This window comes from Nicotiana tabacum, chromosome 6, assembly GCF_000715075.1.
Source record: "Nicotiana tabacum cultivar K326 chromosome 6, ASM71507v2, whole genome shotgun sequence".
Lineage (NCBI taxonomy): Eukaryota > Viridiplantae > Streptophyta > Magnoliopsida > Solanales > Solanaceae > Nicotiana > Nicotiana tabacum.
The window spans coordinates 53,245,006-53,265,810 of NC_134085.1; the positions used below are offsets into that span (position 1 = coordinate 53,245,006).

General features: G+C 42.8%; 2 protein-coding genes across 6 annotated transcripts in view; both read left to right on the plus strand.

The window, feature by feature from the left end:
• LOC107809238 (sodium/proton antiporter 1) overlaps positions 1 to 20,805 on the plus strand; it is a 36,265-nt gene extending 15,460 nt beyond the window's left edge. For 3 of the 5 annotated variants that reach the window (XM_075254738.1, XM_075254740.1, XM_075254739.1), the window contains exons 5-10: positions 607 to 713; positions 2,007 to 2,127; positions 18,437 to 18,498; positions 18,600 to 18,902; positions 20,074 to 20,368; positions 20,451 to 20,805. In XM_075254738.1, coding sequence (XP_075110839.1) covers positions 607 to 713; positions 2,007 to 2,127; positions 18,437 to 18,498; positions 18,600 to 18,902; positions 20,074 to 20,368; positions 20,451 to 20,570 — 1,008 coding nt within the window. In that variant the 3' untranslated portion in view covers positions 20,571 to 20,805. Of the gene's footprint in view, positions 1 to 606; positions 714 to 2,006; positions 2,128 to 12,699; positions 13,663 to 13,753; positions 14,459 to 18,436; positions 18,499 to 18,599; positions 18,903 to 20,073; positions 20,369 to 20,450 lie in introns of those variants that run through there. The other 2 variants (XR_012710359.1, XR_012710358.1) reach the window with 2 other exon arrangements.
• Positions 14,474 to 15,301, plus strand: LOC107764004 (uncharacterized). Its single transcript, XM_075254741.1, has 2 exons — positions 14,474 to 14,656; positions 14,749 to 15,301. The coding sequence occupies exons 1-2, from the start codon at positions 14,543 to 14,545 to the stop codon at positions 15,175 to 15,177; spliced, it is 543 nt and encodes a 180-aa protein (XP_075110842.1). The 5' UTR covers positions 14,474 to 14,542; the 3' UTR covers positions 15,178 to 15,301.

A 20,805-nucleotide genomic window follows, 5' to 3' on the forward strand; every position in this document is an offset into this window, starting at 1 on the left:
CTACCGATTTAGGAATCTATTGAGGCCCATGTTTCATCGCAACATATTCAGTCGTAGTACTCTTTTTATAAAATGCATGTGCCAAGGGGGGAAGTCTCCATGCTAGAGTTAGGCATCTACCATTTTCTTCTGTTGGAAAGTCTTCTTTTAGGAGTTGACAATTCTCAAAATAAGAAATACTCATTGTTTCTTCAATACAGAGATCAGAGATGCACAGTTCTCTTGGAGAGGGTTTTCTGTTAATTGATGGATCTTAATAGTCTTTGTTGTACGTATTTCACATATAATTTGGCTTCCAAATTCCTTTCAATCGTAACTGTTCTTAGTAGTCTACTTTGTGAGTATTTAATTTAAATTTGATATCACTCCTAGATATTTTGGGATTCTATAATGTACAGCAGACTGAGGGTAGTATAATTGTCCTTATTAGATGAAGTACGTGATGTACATAGATGAATTACACACTAAACGCCACGCATGAAAACAACGAGTCAATAATATGAAATACCTGAGAGTTCAGACTGTTTCAACATTTTCGTATGCTGCTTGTTCCCTTCTGTTGTTATTAACTTTCTGATGTGCTTAATGTTTAATTGGTAATTTCAGGTAGGTTTTGTGACTTTCTTCCTTAGTTCAATCCTGGATAACCTGACTTCTACTATAGTGATGGTCTCCTTACTGAGGAAACTGGCACCACCTTCAGAATACCGAAAGTAAGTATGAGCATCTTTGAGCCTCATCTGTACAACCTTCTAATACGAGCTAAGATACTAAGGTTTTTTACTCTATGCTTGCTCTCATACGTCATCTAAAGTTCTAATTTGATCTTGGAAGTATGCACGATTGATATTGATTGCCAGAAGTCTCAAGAAGTTTTGATATCTGAATTAGAGAAAAAAGAGAGGAAAGAAATAGGGATGTACATGTTGAAGCAAGTTAGGTGTCTATAAGAGAAATGAAAAGCCCGGATCTTCCCAAGATGCAACTTTGTGTTACTTCAAGTTTCTTTCAAGTCAATTTGTGGAAACCTTCTTATAAGGACCTATTATATTCAATTTATGAATGAAGAACACAGTGAAATGGTTGCATGTGATGCGATGTTTTAAGAGCAATAAGTACCTTATCGGTCAGTGTCTTCTAGAACTTTACTCTTATTCTTTTAGGGGTTGTTTGTTTCATGGGATAATGAAAAATAATCTCAGGATAGAATGGTCATTTAATCCCATCTTTGGTAGTCCGGTATAATCAATCCCTGGATTAGTTGGACTTGGACCACAGTTCTCGTATTTTCTTATGCCATATTCAATGTAGGATAACAATCCATGGATTGGCTATCTTGGGATAAAACAATCAAATGACATAAATGTTCTTCTCCATAGCTCTTCTCCTAAAGTCCTTTAAGAAGGCTAAGGTTAAAACTGAAAGTAAAAGTTTATCCAAGTTTATCTATGGTAAAACCAAACATATGTTTTATATTATACTCCCTTTATCCCATTTCTAATCCAATGAACCAAACATCTACAAAACAAAGTATATCCACTAAATAATCCCGTCGTTATTTACTCCCCGTCTTATAATCCCCACATTATAGTCCCGGTATAACTTGTTTGCGAACCAAACGACTCCTTAGCAAACAAATCATGTTTGCCTTTCTGTCCAAGGATAGACTAGACTCTCTAGTATCTCACGCTATTATTCATTTCGAGTATTTTACCAGAATTCTGAACTATTTCTAGCTTTTGTTTGTTCAGCCTTAAAAGCTGAATATGGTGTTCAAATTAACAATCTTCAAACTGTGAAAATTGTGGATCTTCCAGCCCCTTATACAATAAATCTTAAATTTGAGGGATGGGCCCGAGAAACTTCTCATGAGATGAATATTGACAATTTATAATTACTTTGTCTTGCTCCTATACCTACCAGTTTCTTGCTCATGTATCCTTTTTCTGAAGGTTCAGATGTCTTTACTGTAAGAAGTAAATTATCTGTAAAGTATTTGTTCGCAGGCTTCTTGGTGCTGTTGTGGTTATAGCAGCAAATGCTGGCGGAGCATGGACTCCCATAGGTGATGTTACAACTACAATGCTCTGGATACACGGGCAAATATCCACGTTGCCGACAATGAAGGTTCTTGAATTTTTCTATCTGACTGCTTCTATTTTCTTGCATGCACATCTTTCCTTGTGTCATAACGGCGAAAACAATCTAAGGGAAAAGGGCGAGAAGGAATTATCAAAAAAGCTCTGGATGACTGATCGTCATTTGGTATAGCTTCCAATATTGAATGATGATTGGTCCACATATGCGTGATTTTCATAACATTGTTAATGTCATATTAAACAGTACATAACCGTACATACACTGACTTGGCCAGAAAACATGCTTGCATTGGCTTTGGAGGAAACTATAACCCCATTCTAAGTAGAGGAGTGCTCATTTAAGTTTACAACAACAACAACAAACCCAAGATATTCCCACAAGTGGGGTCTGAGGAGGGTAGTGTGTATGCAGACCTTACCCCTACCTAGTAAAGATAGAGAGGTTGTTTCTGATAGACGCTCGGCTCAGAAAAGGTGAGAAGGAGGAAAGAAGAAGAAGAGGAAGGAGAGGAAAAAAAGAAGAAAAAGAAAGAAAAGGGAGAGAGAACAAAATGAGGGAGAAAAAGAATGAATAGTACCAAATAGTAACAACAGGGAAATACGATAACTGAAACGAACTAAACAACATGACGTAATATAGATCTGAGAATAAGAAGGTACATGCATGCTACTAATACTACTGGTTAGAAAAGGAGAAACTTTCAACTCCTTACTAACCTTCTACCCTAATTCTCGACCTCCACACCCTCCTATCAAGGGTTCTGTCTTCGGTAAGTTGAAACAGCGCTATGTCCTGCCTAATCACTTCCCCCTAGTACTTCTTTGGCCTACCTCGGCTTCTTCTCAAACCCGCCATGGCCAACCTCTCACACCTCCTAACAAGAACATCCATGCTTCTCCTCTTAACGTGCCCGAACCATTTCAGCCTCGACTTCTACGGAGACCACTCCCACATTGTACCGAATAACTTCATTCCTAAACTTATCTCTCGTGGTACACACACTCATCCATCTTAACATCCTCATTTCTGCTACTTTCATCTTCTGCACATGGGAGTTCTTGATTGGCCAACACTCAGCCCCATACAACAGAGTTGGTCGAACCACCACTCTGTAAATTTTACCCTTAAGTCTTGGCGGTACATTCTTATCACATAGAACACCGGATGCGAGCCTCCATTTTATCTATCCCGCTCAAATACAATATGTGACATCCTCGTCAATCTCCCGGTTACCTTGGATAATAAACCCGAGATACTTGAAACTATCTCTCTTGTGGATAACTTGAGTATCAAGCTTCACATCCATGTCTGCTTCATGAGTCCCGTCACTGAATTTACACTCCAAGTATTCTGTTTTGGTCCTGCTCAACTTGAAATCTTTAGATTCCAAGGCCTGTCTCCAAACCTCCAACCTCGCGTTAACCCCGCCTCGCATCTCGTCGATCAACACTATATCATCGGCAAATAACATGCAACATGACACCTCCCCTTGGATGTGCCGCGTCGGTACGTCCGTCGCCAAGGCAAAAACAAACAGGCTGAAAGTCGATCCCTGGTGCAGCCCCATCACAACTAAGAAGTGTTCCGAGTCACCTCCCACACTCATCATCCTAGTCTTAGCACTATATATCCTTAATCACCCTAAGTGTACGTTACTGGAATGTCGCTAACCTCCAAACACCTCCACAGAACCTCCCTCGGAACTTTATCGTACGCGTTTTCAAGGTCAATGAACACCATATGCAAGTCCTTCTTCCTTTCCCTATACTGCTCCACTAATCTCCTCACCGGATGAATAGCTTCCGTAGTTGAACGCTCCTCCTCACCCTGAGTTTTACCATCCTCCCCAAACCATCGTATTGTGACTTAACAACTTTATACCTCTGTAGTTGTTGCAATTTTTTATATCAATCACCCTTGTTCTTGTACAACGGAACCATCGTACTACATCTCCATTCTTCGGGCATCATTTTTTCTTAAAAATAACATTAAATAACCCAATAAGCCACTCCAAGCCTGGTCCCGTCGATCTGCCCATGCTCATCTTACGCATCGCCTCCTCCACCTCTTCTACCTTGATACTCCTACAATACCTAAAATCACGCCGACTCTCGGAGTGCTCCAACTTACCCAGCACGATGCTTATGTTGCTCTCCTTGTTCAACAATTTATGGAAGTATGTCTTCCATTTTCGTCTAATATGTGCTTCGTCCATCAATACTTTGCCGTCCTCGTCTTTGATGCACTTCACTTGGTCCAAGTCACGGGCCTTTCTCACCCTCACATTGGCCAACCGGTTCCACTTTTGCCCTCGAGTTCCTCGTACAAATGACCAAACACTGTTGTCTTCACCGCCGTGACTACTAACTTCGCCTCTTTCTTTGCCTTCTTATAACACTCCTGGTATGTCCTTTTCTCCTCGTTTGTACTCTGCTAACTTCAAATAAGCTGCTTTTTTGGCTTCCGCTTTATCATGGACCTCTCCATTCTACCACCGGTCGCCTTTGTGACCCCCAGAATAACCCTTTGTGATCCCTAAGATCTCTCTAGCAGCTTCCCTAATTCGCTGTGGTGGTCCTAATACCTCTGTAGTTGTTGCAATTTTGGATATCAATCACCCTTGTTCTTGTACAACGGAACCATCGTACTACATCTCCATTCTTCGGGCATCATTTTTGTCTTAAAAATAACATTAAATAACCCAATAAGCCATTCCAAGCCTGCGGCCCGCATTCTTCCAAAATTTCCTGGTCCCGTCGATCTGCCTCTGCTCATCTTACGCATCGCCTCCTCCACCTCTTCTACCTTGTTACGCCTACAATATCTAAAATCACGCCGACTCTCGGAGTGCTCCAACTTACCCAGCACGATGCTTATGTTGCTCTCCTTGTTCAACAATTTATGGAAGTATGTCTTCCATTTTCGTCTAATATGTGCTTCGTCCATCAATACTTTGTCGTCCTCGTCTTTGATGCACTTCACTTGGTCCAAGTCACGGGCCTTTCTCTCCCTCACATTGGCCAACCGGTTCCACTTTTGCCCTCGAGTTCCTCGTACAGATATCCAAAACACTGTTGTCTTCACCGCCGTAACTACTAACTTCGCCTCTTTCTTTGCCTTCTTATAACACTCCTGGTATGTCCTTTTCTCCTTGTTTGTACTCTGCTAACTTCAAATAAGCCGCTATTTTGGCTTCCGCTTTATCTTGGACCTCTCCATTCTACAACCGGTCGCCTTTGTGACCCCCCAGAATAACCCTTCGTGACCCCTAAGATCTCTCTAGCAGCTTCCATAATTCACTATGATGGTCCTAATACTTCTGTAATTGTTGCAATTTTGGATATCAATCACCCTTGTTCTTGTACAACGGAACCATCGTACTACATCTCCATTCTTCGGGCATCATTTTTGTCTTAAAAATAACATTAAATAACCCAATAAGCCATTCCAAGCCTACGACCCGCATTCTTCCAAAATTCTATCGGAATTTTGTCTGGTACCGTCGATCTGCCCCTGCTCATCTTACGCATCACCTCCTCCTCCTCTTCTGCCTTGATACGCCTACAATACCTAAAATCACGCCGACTCTCGGAGTGCTCCAACTTACCCAGCACGATGCTTACGTTGCTCTCCTTGTTCAACAATTTATGGAAGTATGTCTTCCATTTTCGTCTAATATGTGTTTCGTCCATCAATACTTTGCCGTCCTCGTCTTTGATGCACTTCACTTGGTCCAAGTCACAGGCCTTTCTCTCCCTCACATTGGCCAACCGGTTCCACTTTTGCCCTCGAGTTCCTCGTACAGATATCCAAACACTATTGTCTTCACCGCCGTAACTACTAACTTCGCCTCTTTCTTTGCCTTCTTATAACACTCCTGATATGTCCTTTTCTCCTCGTTTGTACTCTGCTAACTTCAAATAAGCCGCTTTTTTGGCTTCCGCTTTATCTTGGACCTCTCCATTCTACAACAGGTCGCCTTTGTGACCCCCAGAATAACCCTTCGTGACCCCTAAGATCTCTCTAGCAGCTTCCCTAATTCGTTGTGGTGGTCCTAATACTTCTGTAGTTGTTGCAATTTTGGATATCAATCACCCTTGTTCTTGTACAACGGAACCATCGTACTACATCTCCATTCTTCAGGCATCATTTTGTCTTAAAACTAAACCCAATAAGCCATTCCAAGCCTGCGGCCCGCATTCTTCCAAAATTCTATCGGAATTTTGTCTGGTACCGTCGATCTGCCCCTGCTCATCTTACGCGTCGCCTCCTCCTCCTCTTTTGCCTTGATACGCCTACAATACCTAAAATTACGCCGACTCTCGGAGTGCTCCAACTTACCCAGCACGATGCTTATGTTGCTCTCCTTGTTCAACAATTTATGGAAGTATGTCTTCCATTTTCGTCTAATATGTGCTTCGTCCATCAATACTTTGTCGTCCTCGTCTTTGATGCACTTCACTTGGTCCAAGTCACGGGCCTTTCTCTCCCTCACATTGGCCAACCGGTTCCACTTTTGCCCTCGAGTTCCTCGTACAGATATCCAAACACTGTTGTCTTCACCGCCGTAACTACTAACTTCGCCTCTTTCTTTGCCTTCTTATAACACTCCTGGTATGTCCTTTTCTCCTTGTTTGTACTCTGCTAACTTCAAATAAGCCGCTATTTTGGCTTCCGCTTTATCTTGGACCTCTCCATTCTACAACCGGTCGCCTTTGTGACCCCCCAGAATAACCCTTCGTGACCCCTAAGATCTCTCTAGCAGCTTCCATAATTCACTATGATGGTCCTAATACTTCTGTAATTGTTGCAATTTTGGATATCAATCACCCTTGTTCTTGTACAACGGAACCATCGTACTACATCTCCATTCTTCGGGCATCATTTTTGTCTTAAAAATAACATTAAATAACCCAATAAGCCATTCCAAGCCTACGACCCGCATTCTTCCAAAATTCTATCGGAATTTTGTCTGGTACCGTCGATCTGCCCCTGCTCATCTTACGCATCACCTCCTCCTCCTCTTCTGCCTTGATACGCCTACAATACCTAAAATCACGCCGACTCTCGGAGTGCTCCAACTTACCCAGCACGATGCTTACGTTGCTCTCCTTGTTCAACAATTTATGGAAGTATGTCTTCCATTTTCGTCTAATATGTGTTTCGTCCATCAATACTTTGCCGTCCTCGTCTTTGATGCACTTCACTTGGTCCAAGTCACAGGCCTTTCTCTCCCTCACATTGGCCAACCGGTTCCACTTTTGCCCTCGAGTTCCTCGTACAGATATCCAAACACTATTGTCTTCACCGTCGTAACTACTAACTTCGCCTCTTTCTTTGCCTTCTTATAACACTCCTGATATGTCCTTTTCTCCTCGTTTGTACTCTGCTAACTTCAAATAAGCCGCTTTTTTGGCTTCCGCTTTATCTTGGACCTCTCCATTCTACAACAGGTCGCCTTTGTGACCCCCAGAATAACCCTTCGTGACCCCTAAGATCTCTCTAGCAGCTTCCCTAATTCGTTGTGGTGGTCCTAATACTTCTGTAGTTGTTGCAATTTTGGATATCAATCACCCTTGTTCTTGTACAACGGAACCATCGTACTACATCTCCATTCTTCAGGCATCATTTTGTCTTAAAACTAAACCCAATAAGCCATTCCAAGCCTGCGGCCCGCATTCTTCCAAAATTCTATCGGAATTTTGTCTGGTACCGTCGATCTGCCCCTGCTCATCTTACGCGTCGCCTCCTCCTCCTCTTTTGCCTTGATACGCCTACAATACCTAAAATCACGCCGACTCTCGGAGTGCTCCAACTTACCCAGCACGATGCTTATGTTGCTCTCCTTGTTCAACAATTTATGGAAGTATGTCTTCCATTTTCGTCTAATATGTGCTTCGTCCATCAATTCTTTGCTGTCCTCGTCTTTGATGCACTTCACTTGGTCCAAGTCACGGGCCTTTCTCTCCCTCACATTGGCCAACCGGTTCCGCTTTTTCCCTCGAGTTCCTCGTACAGATATCCAAACGCTGTTGTCTTCACCGCCGTAACTACTAACTTCGCCTCTTTCTTTGCCTTCTTATAACACTCCTGGTATGTCCTTTTTTCCTTGTTTGTACTCTGCTAACTTCAAATAAGCCGCTTTTTTGGCTTCCGCTTTATCTTGGACCTCTCTATTCTACCACCAGTCGCCTTTGTGACCCCCAGAATAACCCTTCGTGACCCCTAAGATCTCTCTAGCAGCTTCCCTAATTCGCTGTGGTGGTCCACATCCTAGTCGCGTCCCCCCTGCTCCTCCATGCCCTCATAGCTCGCAACCTCTTCCCCAACTCCAGAGTTTTGTCCTTAGTCAAGTTACCCCACTTGATCTTGGGTTGCCTGCACATCGCCCTCTTCCTCCTACTCCTCCTGATCTCCAGGTCCATTACTAGGAGTCTATGTTGGGTCTTGAGATACTCACTCGGGATGACCTTGCAAATAGTGTATAAAACTTTATCACATTTTCTGCAGAGAAGGTAATCAATTTAAATCTTGGCCACCGAACTCCGGAAGGTGACCAGGTGCTCCTCCCTCTTCGGAAAACTCGAGTTAGCTATCACCAAATCAAAAGCTCTAGCGAAATCCAACAGTGAGGTACCTTTCTCTTCCTATCCCCAAAACCGAATCCGCCATGCACATCATCATAACCCCTAGCATTAGCGCCAATATAGCCATTGAAATCCCCTCCAATGAAAAGCTTCTCGGTGTGCGGGATACCACGCACCATTTCTTCCAAATCCTCACAAAATTGCCTCTTGACCTCCTGGTCCAAACCTACCTGAGGAGCGTATGCATTAATCATGTTTACAGTAAACCCTCCAACTACAAGCTTAATACTCATCAACCTATCGTTTACCCTGCTAACCTCGACCACAAGCTCCTTGAGGTCCCTGTCAACTAAAATACCTACCACATTCTTACCCCCAACACCTCCTGAGTATTACAGTTTAAACCCATCTAAATCCCGAGCCTTAATGCCCACTCATCTAGTCTCCTGGACACATACTATGTTGATCTTCCTCTTCTGGAGAATCTTAGTTAACTCTATAGACTTCCTCGTCAATGTCCTTATGTTCCAGGACCAAACTCTCAGCCTTGGCTCCCTTAACCCCTTTACCACCCTGCTCCCCACCCCCTACCCCACCCGAGGGCGTGAACTTACTCTCCCATTATTCACCACAACCACTATAGTCTAAGAGGTATTAAGTAATCACTACCACTTAAATAGCAAAGAGCGAAAACAAAGGAATATAAGCTAAGAATTCGAAAGGCTAAAAAAAACTCAAAAGGCGCTACTACGAGTATAGTAAAACAAGCAAGCACTAGGGCAGTTAATCTACCTCGTTTCTAATCTACCACCATGCATGCGGGCAGTTAAAATGATATAGATGATAACTTAGAACTTATAGACACTAATTGCAAGTACCGCAAAGCAAGCAAGTGTTGTCTACCTAGAGCAATCAATCCAACTATGGGTAGCCGGCGAGGCAACCAAAAAATATGTATTAAACACAATCAAAGACTGCCGACACAGGGAAATAGAACACAAGAATAATATAACAAATCTTGGAGAACACAACAAGAAACGGTATATACACAACTAATAAGAAAGAACAAAACAATAAACTGGATACACAAAACTAGTATCAAAGAATGAACAAGCAATAGAATATAATAGAACAAGAACGGTAGAACCTGGTGTTGTAGTCGAGGAATTTAGTCGCCGGAAATGGTGAAGCTCGCCGGAAAGCTGCCCGAAGTTATTGGACATGTTGGAACTGAAGATGTGACCACCGGTGCAGAAAAATTCTGCCGGTAATGTGACTGTACGGAAACGTGGGCCTGATTAGTAGTTGGAGATGACAAAATAGTGCTTCCACCCACGCACTGGTTCCACTGTCTGTCGTCTCGTCCTCGTCGTCCCGAAGTCGTGCCACGAAAAGGAACAAGATCGAGAGGAAGAAAAGAGGGGTCGGATATACTGCCTTTTACCTATTTAGATGCGGCTGACGGGAGGGAGGGAAAGAGAGAGGGGAGAGGGCTAGAGAGGGAGAAGAGAGCAGGTCAGAGAGGGGTGGAGAGGGGAGCAGACGAAAGAAGTCGTCTGCTTAGGGTTCAGGAGGGAGGGAGGGAGAGGGGGAGAGGAGAGAAGAGAAGAGAAAGAGAGAGAGGAGAGGGAAGGGGGTCTACCTGCTGCTGCCGTCGAATTTTCAGTCGCCTGCAGTGACTGCTCTTTGCCTGCTGCTTAGGGTTCAGAAAGAGGAGAGGAGAGAGAGAAGAGAGAAGAGAATGCTCATTTAAGTTTAGTTGGATATATATTTGACGCTATGAGTGAAGGTAGAGTTGAAATGAATGCATGATGCTTACAACTCAGGTGCATTCTCTCAAACTGCACTTATTTATGGAATTAAGTATGCAAGACGGAAAGAAAGGAGAGGAAAGAAATATATAAGTTTTTAGTGATAAAGGAAATTTTATTTCAATGCTGCCACTGATTCTATCCGCAGCGTATATTCATTTAAACAAAGAAAAAAAGAAACGAGTGACTTTCATAATCATTCACATAGTTACAACAACAACAACTACTACCCAGTAAAATCCCACAAAAGTGAGGTCTGGGGAGGGTAATGTGTACGCAGACCTTACCCCTACCCCGATAGGGCAGAAAAGCTATTTCCGATAGACCCTCGGCTCAAAGAAACGGAAATAAAAATAAGCAATGACAATTCATCAGTAACTTCAACAAAAACTGTAGAAATAGTAACAGAAGCATAAAAACCAAAAGATAAATGACATGCAACAACAATAACCAGTATCTAAGGCCCGGGGCTAAGATAAATAGCAAGGATAGTGTGGACTCAACATAAACCGCAATCTATCTAAGATCAACCCTATCCAACCCCGCCTCACCCCGGGTATGAAGTAGGGAAAGCTCTACTACCCCCTAGCCTACAAGTGCCTGATCACCTCTCCCCAATACTTCTTAGGCCGCCCTCTACCACTTCTCGTACCCACCACAGCCAAGTGCTCACACCTCCTCACCGGAGCATCAAGGCTTCTCCTCCGTACGTGCCCGAACCATCTGAGCCTCACTTCCCGCATCATGTCATCTACAGGGACCACACCTACCTTCTCCCGAATATCTTCATTTCTAATCTTGTCTATTCTAGTGTGCCGCACATCCACCCCAACATCCTCATCTCTGCTACCTTCATCCTCTGGATATGTGAGTTCTTAACCGGGCAACACCCTGCCCCATACAACATGGCCGGTCTAACCACAGCTCTATAAAACTTACCTTTGAGTATCGGTGGCACTTTCTTGTCACACAAGACTCCAGATGCAAACCTCCATTTCATCTAGCCCGCCCCTATACGGTGAGTGACGTCCTCGTCGATCTCTCCGTCCCCCTGAATCACCGACCCAAGGTACTTGAAGCTATCTCTCTTGGGGATGACCTGTGATCCGAGCCTCACGTCCCTTCCTACTTCCTTCGTCTAAGCGCTAAACTTGCACTCCGGGTACTCTGTCTTAGACCTGCTCAATTTGAAACCCTTAGACTTGAGGGTCTGTCTCCAAACCTCCAACCTCTCGTTAACACCGTCCCTCATCTCATCAATTAGAACTATGTCATCAGCAAATAACATACACCATGGCACTTCCCCTTGAATATGGTGTGTCAGTGCATCCATCACCAAGGCAAATAAGAACGGGCTAAGCGCAGAGCCTTGGTGTAACCCCATAACAACTGGGAAATGCTCCGAGTCGCCTCCCACAGCGCTAACCTTAGTCTTAGCTCCATCATACATGTCCTTGATCGCTCTGATGTAAGCTACCGGCACGCCCTTTACCAGTGTTATTAAAAGCGCCCGCTTCTCGCTTTAAGCGATGAAGCGAGGCGAGGCGCAGTGGTAGCGCTTTTTTGGTAAACAGGCGACTCACATGAGAAAAGCGAGCACTTTTCTCGCTTAAGCAAGAAGCGACGAGTTAGAAATTGCGAGAAAAAGCTCGCTTAAGCGAGCAGAAGGCATCCGCTAGGGCTTTTTTAAAAAATTTAGGCAAATAAACATACGAGCAGAAGGCATCTGTTACCAAAACATACAAAGGTCTTCTTCTCCAGCCCAGCGAAGTCCAGCGACGACTTCATCTCCAAATCTCGGTAAGTTTCTTCTTCTTCTTCTTCTTCTTCTGTTCTTCTTCTAGTCTTCTTCTTCTTCTTCAGTTCTTCTGTTCTTCTTCTTCATGCTCTGTTTTCTGTCTTCTTCTATTATTCTTCTTCTCTTCTATTCTTCTTTCAATTTTTTTCACTTTTTAAGCGCTCATTTTTTGCCCTAAACGACTTCTTTTTCTTCTGTTATCATGATACGACTTCTTTTTCTTCTGTTATGCTCTGTTTTCTGTTTTTTGTTTTCTTCTGTGAATTAATTGTTATTTTTTTTTGGTTGTTGATTGTAGTAAATTTAATTTGATTATTCAATGGCATCAAGCCAAAAAAGAGATCCAGCTTGGGCGTATGGAGTTGCAGTTGGAAATAATAACTCAAGAGTGCAATGTATCTTTTGTCAAAAAATTTATAACGGTGGAATACATTGTCACAAGAGACATCTAATCGGTGGTTTTAGAGATGTCAAAGAATGTCCAAGTGTTTCGGATACTATTAAGAAAGAAATGAGAGATTATGTTGAGAAAAAAATGAGTTAAAAAATCCAATGAGCCATGGAGCATCTATGATTAATCTTCTTGATGAAGATAGTCAAATGGATGAGGATGACCTTGAAGTCAATGATATAATGAGGCCACCTCCCTCTAAATCTCAAAGAAAGAATTCAACAAGCGGAAGTGGATCATCCACCGCCAGTAGCAATATGAAAGGTCCTCTTAATCTTTTTTTCTCACAAAAACCAAATGAAAAGAGAAAGGGTGAAGCTGTTGACTTAGAATCTTGTAGGAAGAGTTTGAGGGAGCGTGTTGTAGATGATTTTGCAAGGTGGATGTATGATGCGGGGCTCCCTTTTAATTGTGTGAATTACACCGATAGTTTTGGTGAATTCATTGAGGCTGTTGGCCAATATGGCCCGGGAATGAAGCCCCCTACCTATCACGAAGTAAGAGTTCCTTGTCTAAAAATGAGGTGGAGAAGACAGACAAGTTTGTCGAGGAGCATAAGGCACAATGGGAAAGCTTGTGGTTGTTCCATTATGATGGACAAATGGACTGCAAAAAATGAAAAAATGGTCATTAATGTTTTGGTGAATTCTCCGAGAGGTAGTGTGTTTCTTGAATCTTATGATGCTAGTGACTCCTCAACCAATTCCAATAAAATGTTCAACTTGTTTGAGAAGACAATATTGAAAGTTGGACCGGAAAATGTGGTTCAAGTTGTCATTGATAACGCAAGTGAGAATAAAAAAGCGGGTGACATGTTGAAAGGAGTTTTCCCAAATATTTATTGGACTCCTTGTGCTGCACATTGTATCAACTTGATGTTTGGTGACATTTTCAATTTAGCCCCATATTCTACAGGTGAATAAGCGGTTCTTATTTTCTATTTTAAGTTTTTAACCTTCATGTTAATTGCTTATACTTATTAACTATGAAATTTGACTTCCTACAGTTTTTGCTAAGGCGATCAAGATACATTCTTACATTAGTCAAAGGCCGTTGTTGTTGAACATGATAAGGAGATACACAAAACAAAGAAATTTGGTGAAATCGGCTAAGACAAGATTCGCAACAGCTATCTTGACCTTGCATAGCTTTTACCTGCAAAAGCAAAATTTGCGAACCTTGGTCTTGTCAACCGAATGGAGTGAGAGTATCTATGCAAAGGAAGCTCTTGGGAAAGAAGTTGCGAGATTTATTATTGGTCCATATTTTTGGAATGACACTGTTCAAGCACTTAAAATTGGTAATCCTTTGGTTAGTGTACTTCGTTTGGTGGATGGGGAGAAAAAACCACCAATGGGATACATTTATGAAGCCCTGGATAGGGCTAAAGAAGCTATTGAGAAGGCATTTGATCATGATAGGAGGAAATATGAGAGAGTGTTTGAAATCATTGATAAAAGGTGGGATGATCAGCTTCATCAACCTTTACATGCAGCAGGGCATATTTTGAACCCCGGATTGTTTTACACAAACAATGAGAACAAGACTTTAGATTTAAACGTTTGGAAGGGGTATCATGCATGTGTTGCGAAGTTGGTGCCAGATGAAGCGATGCAAGACAAAATAGGGCAAGAGCTTGGTGTGTATATGCAAGCCGATGGAATTCTTGGATTAGCTTCGGCCATTAGAGGCAGAATCAAATTGGCACCAGGTGAGCAACTTTTTTCAATTGTTTTACTCTTTAGAGCTTTAACTTTCAAGTTATTAACTTCTAAAATAATACTTCTACGGTTGAATGGTGGATGCAATTGGTTATGAAGTTCCAAACTTGCAACAATTTGCTATTAGAGTTCAAAGCTTAACTTGTAGCTCATCCGGATGCGAGAGAAATTGGAGTGTTTATGAACATGTGAGAAGCTATATTACATTATTACTAAATTAAAGTTTATCTCAATTGTCCTAAGTACTCCTCTTAGTTACTTTCTACATCTTATTATGAAGATTCATACTAAGAAGAGGAACAGGCTTGAGCTAAAGAAACTCAATGATCTCGTGTTCGTAAAATATAATAGAACATTGGCTCGTCGTTACAAAGCTCGCAATATCATTGATCCAATTTTATTGGATAACATTGATGAAGCAAATGAATGGTTAACCGGAGGCCCCGAAAATCATGAAGAAGAAGAAGTGTTTGAAGGAGAAGGTCTCACTTTTGGTCATGTTGCTATGGCAAATGGAGTTGAAGAGAGTGTTTATGGTTTTAGGGGAAGTACTTTAAGGAGCAAAGAAAGAGTATCTACAAGTACAAGTACATGTAAAAGTAGAACCCTAATTAAAGAAGCCTCTGATGAAGAAGAAGATGATGATGACCAATATAATAACTCGAACATGATGACACTTCAAGAGTTTGGAGATCTTGTTGAAGAATAGGATGTTGCTCCTTTTGTGATTTTGTTTTGCATTTGCTTAATATGTTATGACTTTTGAGGATTATTCACTATCTAGTTTTAGTATCTATTATTTGCTTCTTGATTCAAGAATTGAAACATTTGCTTCATATGTTATTTTTAATGAGTTCTTAGCCATTTATCTATGCCTATTTTATTTTTTTTATTTATGTGTTAAATTGCGCTTCACAGCAAAAAAGCGTGCGCTTCGCTTCGCACTTCTCGCTTCTGTGAAGCGAGGCCTCATCGCTTTTTTGCGCTTAACGCTTTCCAAAACACTGCCCTTTACCTCAAGACATCTCCAGAGCACCTCCCTAGGGACCTTGTCATACGCTTTCTCCAAGTTAATAAACACCATGTGCAGATCCTTCTTCTTATCCCTGTAATGTTCCACCAACCTCCTAATAAGGTGGATAGCTTCCGTAGTGGAGCGACCCGACATGAGCCCAAACTGATTGTCGGATATAGACGTCGTCTTCCTCACCCTCACCTCCATCACTCTCTCCCAGACTTTAATTATATGGCTTAGTAACTTGATACCCCTATAATTGTTACAACACTGGATATCACCTTTGTTCTTGTACAGCGGTACCACTGTACTCCACCCCCACTCATCCGGCATCCTCTTCATCCTAAAAATCACATTGAACAACCCAGTCAGCCACTCTAATCCTGCTCTACCTACCCACTTCCAAAACTCAACCGGAATTTCGTCTGGCACGGTCTCTCTGCCCCTACTCATCTTACGCGAAGCCCCCACGACCTCCTCCACCTTAAAGCGCCTGCAATACCTAAAATCTCGGAGACTCTCCGAATGCCCCAAATCCCCTAGCACTATATCCCCGTCCCCCTCCTCGTTTAGAAGACCATGGAAGTACGTCTGCCATATCTGCTTAATCTGGGACTCTCCCATCAATACTCTACCATCCTTGTCTTTGATGCACCTTACTTGGTCCAGATCCCGAGCCTTACTCTCCCTCACTTTAGCCAGCCGAAACAACTTCCTGTCCCTGCCTTTTTCCCCCAATTCCTCGTACAGACGACCAAACGCTGATTTCTTAGCCTCCGTGACCGCTAGCTTTGCCTCCTTCCTCGCCACCTTGTACCTCTCTCTATTCGCTCTCCTCTCCTCCTCGCTTGTGCTCCCTACCTACTTCACATACGCTATCTTCTTCGCCTCCACTTTACCTTGGACTACGTCATTCCACCACCAGTAGCCTTGATGCCTGGCAGAATAACCCTTCGATATCCCTAGCGTCTCTCTCGCCGCCTCCCTCACATAGTTCGTTGTCGTTGACCACAGTGCTTGCGTCCCACTACTCCTCCAAGCTCCCATAGCGGATAACCTCCCTTCCAACTCCTGGGCTTTATCCTTAGTTAAAGCTCCCCATCTAATCCTCGGATGGCCACCAGCATACCTCTTCTTCCTCTTTATCATAATACCAACGTCCATCACTAAGAACCTATGCTGAGTCGCGAGGGTCTCTCCCGGGATAACCTTGCAATCCTTGCACAACCCTCTATCACACCTTCTAAAGAGAAGGTAATCAATCTGAGTCTTCACCGCCGAACTTTGGAAAGTTACCAGATGCTCCTCCCTCTTCGGAAAAGTCAAGTTCGCAATCACCAGCTCGAAGGCCTTAGCGAAATCTAACAGCGAAGTACCTCCTCCGTTCCTATCCCCAAGGCCAAAGCCACCATGCGCCTCGCCATAGCTATTAGCAGCCGGCCCAATATGGCCATTAAAATCCCCTCCAATAAATAACCTTTCAGTAGGTGGAATACTACGCACAATCTCGTCCAAACCCTCCCAAAAGCGCCTCTTAACCTCCTCATTCAAGCCCGTTTGCGGCGCGTAAGCGCTAACAACATTGAGGGTGCACTCACCAATCACCAACTTAATAAACATTAGCTTATCATTCACTCGCCTAACCTTAACCACAGACTCTCTAAGATCCTTATCCAATAAGATACCTACTCCATTCTTACCCCTCATGACCCCAGAGTACCACAGCTTATACCCGTCCGCATTCCTCGCCTTCGACCCTACCCACCTAGTCTCCTGGACACAAGCTATATTGACCTTCCTCTTCTGGAGAATCTTCGCCAACTCAGTAGACTTACTCGTTAGCGTGCCTATATTCCACGACTCAATCCTCAATCTACAAGATCCCTCTTTCCCCTTACCCTCCTTGCCTCCCGTCCCATCCACTGACCCCTCCCTACCCCCCTTCTCACCCCCGGCACCCCCCGAGGACATGACCTTACTCTACCATCCTAGACCACCGCCACTATACCTACGACAGACTACAGAAAACACTAACAAGGACCCAAACTAGAAAATAACAGGTAGCAACTACAAGAACTCTAATAATATGCTAAAAGTGATGCTAACTAAATAGCCACAATTTAACTATCATAAAGAAAGAGACAGGAATGGGGGAAGTACCAACTCCCGATGGAAAGAACCTGGAAATATGACTTGATGCACCCGAGGTCACATAAATTTGTCGTGCGTCCTTCCAACTCTCGCCAACCTTTGCACACACTAGCCGGTGATGCTCCGCTCTGCTCGCCCATATGCCTCGCGCTCGCCTCGGCAGCCGCAAAAAAATCGCACACAACCACCACGAAACCAACAGGGAGGGGGGCTGTCAACCTGTCGCAGGGGTGGACCTGGACAGACTCGAAAAGGGGGGGACAACAAGGAGGGTCATCGGCCAGAGGTTGCCGGCAGGGCTGCTAGGGTTTCGGAACTGAAATTTGGGCTCAAGAAGGGTTGGGAAAAATGAGCAGTAGGGAAAGAGAGACAGGTTTAGGGGGATAAGAGAGAAGAAGGGAGAGAGGAGAAGAGAAGAAAGACAGAGGAGATGCGATTGGAGGTCGCCGGCCAGAAATTACTGGCGTTAAAACAGAGGAAAGAGAGAGGAGGGGGGAGGAGAGAGGAAGGGAGAGAGGATGGCTTACCTGAGGTTGCCGGCGCCGGCGGTCACGCCGGTGGAAAATCAGTTGGTAGAAGAGAGAGCACTAGCGGGGAGAGAGAAAGCCGTTATTATTCAATGTAATAATCTCTCACATAGTTATATTTTGAAAATTAGTACATTAATCTCTGGAACTCTCACTCTGCTAGATCATGTCTAAGCTTGTCCAGTCTTCATTTAAAGAACTCTTTACTTCAGTTGCCAAGTGAAGTTTCTATTCCAGTCTTGGTAACAAGTGCAATGCACTTAATTTTTTCGCAGGGCTTATTTTTGCCATCAGCAGTTTCTCTAGCTGTTCCTTTGGCTCTGCTGTCCCTTACAAGGTACATTTATAGCATAGACCTAAAGAGCTTCTTGAGTTTCGGAAATATTTCAAGCAATAGAGTAGGAAAGAAACTATATGTGATATTATTCCCATGTTCAGTGAAGTAAACGGGAAAGGACAAAATTCCGCAGATGTTCTGGCATCCGAACAGATGGCTCCTCGAGGACAGCTAGTTTTCTCAGTAGGACTTGGGGCTTTAGTGTTTGTACCAGTTTTCAAGGCCTTGACTGGTTTGCCACCATACATGGGTATGCTGCTTGGACTGGGAGTTCTTTGGATAATCACAGATGCAATTCACTATGGAGAATCAGAAAGACAGCGACTGAAAGTACCACAGGCTTTATCACGCATTGACACTCAAGGAGCTCTTTTCTTCCTTGGAATCTTATTGTCCGTTAGCAGGTATTGAAGAATCCTTTGGGTTAATTGTTTCTGCCTCCAATATTGTAGCAGAATTGTTAATCTATCATGACATATTCTCATGTGTCTTAATACATGCTTGTTTGTGCAAAATTCACATATTTCACATTAATGCAATCTTGTTCCTTTTTTGCTTCTATTGACTAGAACAATGTTCTGGTCTTTTCTACTATGAGATGTCAGTTAATTACTGAATTTGGCAAAAGATAAAAATAAATTGTGGTTGACAGCAAGAATTCTGGAACTTGGATTGCTGTAGTGCATCCTTCACTACTTGAGTAAATATTTTATGGAAAAATTACATATTTCTTCCTCTCCTTACAGCAGCATAGTAATAAAAAAAATGCACGTAAAACCCTTCTCTTGATAGAAATACTTAATGTAAATTACACGATCTTTTAAATGATTTGGAGCAATTTACATGAGGTAATGCACCCCATTCTGAAATGACGTGTAGACGATTGTCCCTATATATACCAACAAGGGTAGTGGTGTAGTGGTAAGTACTTCTTCATCCTTTAACCAGAGGTTTCGGGTTCGGGTTCGAGCCCTGGGTATGGAGTTGTTAGAGAGCACTTTACCCTCGGATTTAGTCGGACCCCATTGCGGATACTAGATATCGGGTTGAAAACCCAAAAAAAATAAAAAAAATGTCCCTATGTTCACTGCCAAATAAAAGTGATACTTCACCATATAATTTCATTTCCATATCCACAATCTTTTTCCATAGTTCTAAAAGTGGGGCATTTTCTCACTGGGGTGATCCAACCCCACCCAGGAAGCTGGTCAGGTGTTTCCCTCCTTTGGTTGGAGGATAGCATGATATTGGTGCGATAGATGTTGTGAGCTAGCTCTGTTCAAAAATCTGCAATCGAGGGCATTTGGTATGGATTAGTTCTAAGTATTTATTAAACGGAGTAACCCCACGGTGTGGGATAATACTGGGTATGTTGTTGTATTAATATGAGTAAACCTCTATAAGTGAAATCATTGGGAAAATCTTATTGTTCTTCTAGGATTGGGGGTGGGTGTAGGATCTATTACTCTGTGTTTTGCTCATGCACTGTGTGACTATCAACTGTTATCCATGCCATCTGAATTAGGAAGCTTAGCATTACTTAGCTGTTCTGGTGTATTAACATCCTTTCCATAGCTTGGAGGCAGCAGGTATTCTGCGAGAATTGGCAAATTACCTCGATGCTCATATCCCAAGCACTGAACTTATTGCGAGTGCAATTGGAGTTGTTTCAGCAATCATAGACAATGTTCCTCTGGTTGCAGCCACAATGGGAATGTACGACCTATCCTCCTTTCCCCAAGATTCTGAGTTCTGGCAACTAGTAGCATTTTGTGCAGGTACTGGTGGATCCATGTTAGTAATTGGCTCAGCAGCTGGAGTAGCATTTATGGGAATGGAAAAGGTCGACTTCTTTTGGTATATGAAAAAGGTACCACTGCTGCTATTTGATGCTCCACTTGGAAAAAAATAAACATTTCTGCTATTATAATTTGTTATTTTCTACTCTGCAGGTTAGTGGGTTTGCTTTTGCTGGCTATGCTGCCGGTATTGCCGCATATCTAGCAACACATAATCTCAACATCTCACTTCCCACAGCTCTGGCTCAAGTTCCTTTTCTTCATGGTTCATAACTCACTCAGATGGGCATTTGATCATTGAAGCTATTAGTACATCTTATTGTTTAGTGAGTGAGCAAATATATGAACACTTGACTTTTAGTGGTGGAGGTGAAATGTGTTGGCTGGGGGAGAGAGTGGGACTGAGGATTTCAGCTCCATAATGTAATTTATTGATTTGTCATTAATAAATTAATAATGTACTGTGAGAGTGCATTAATAATTTAGTAGAAACTTGAGACTGCTGGGA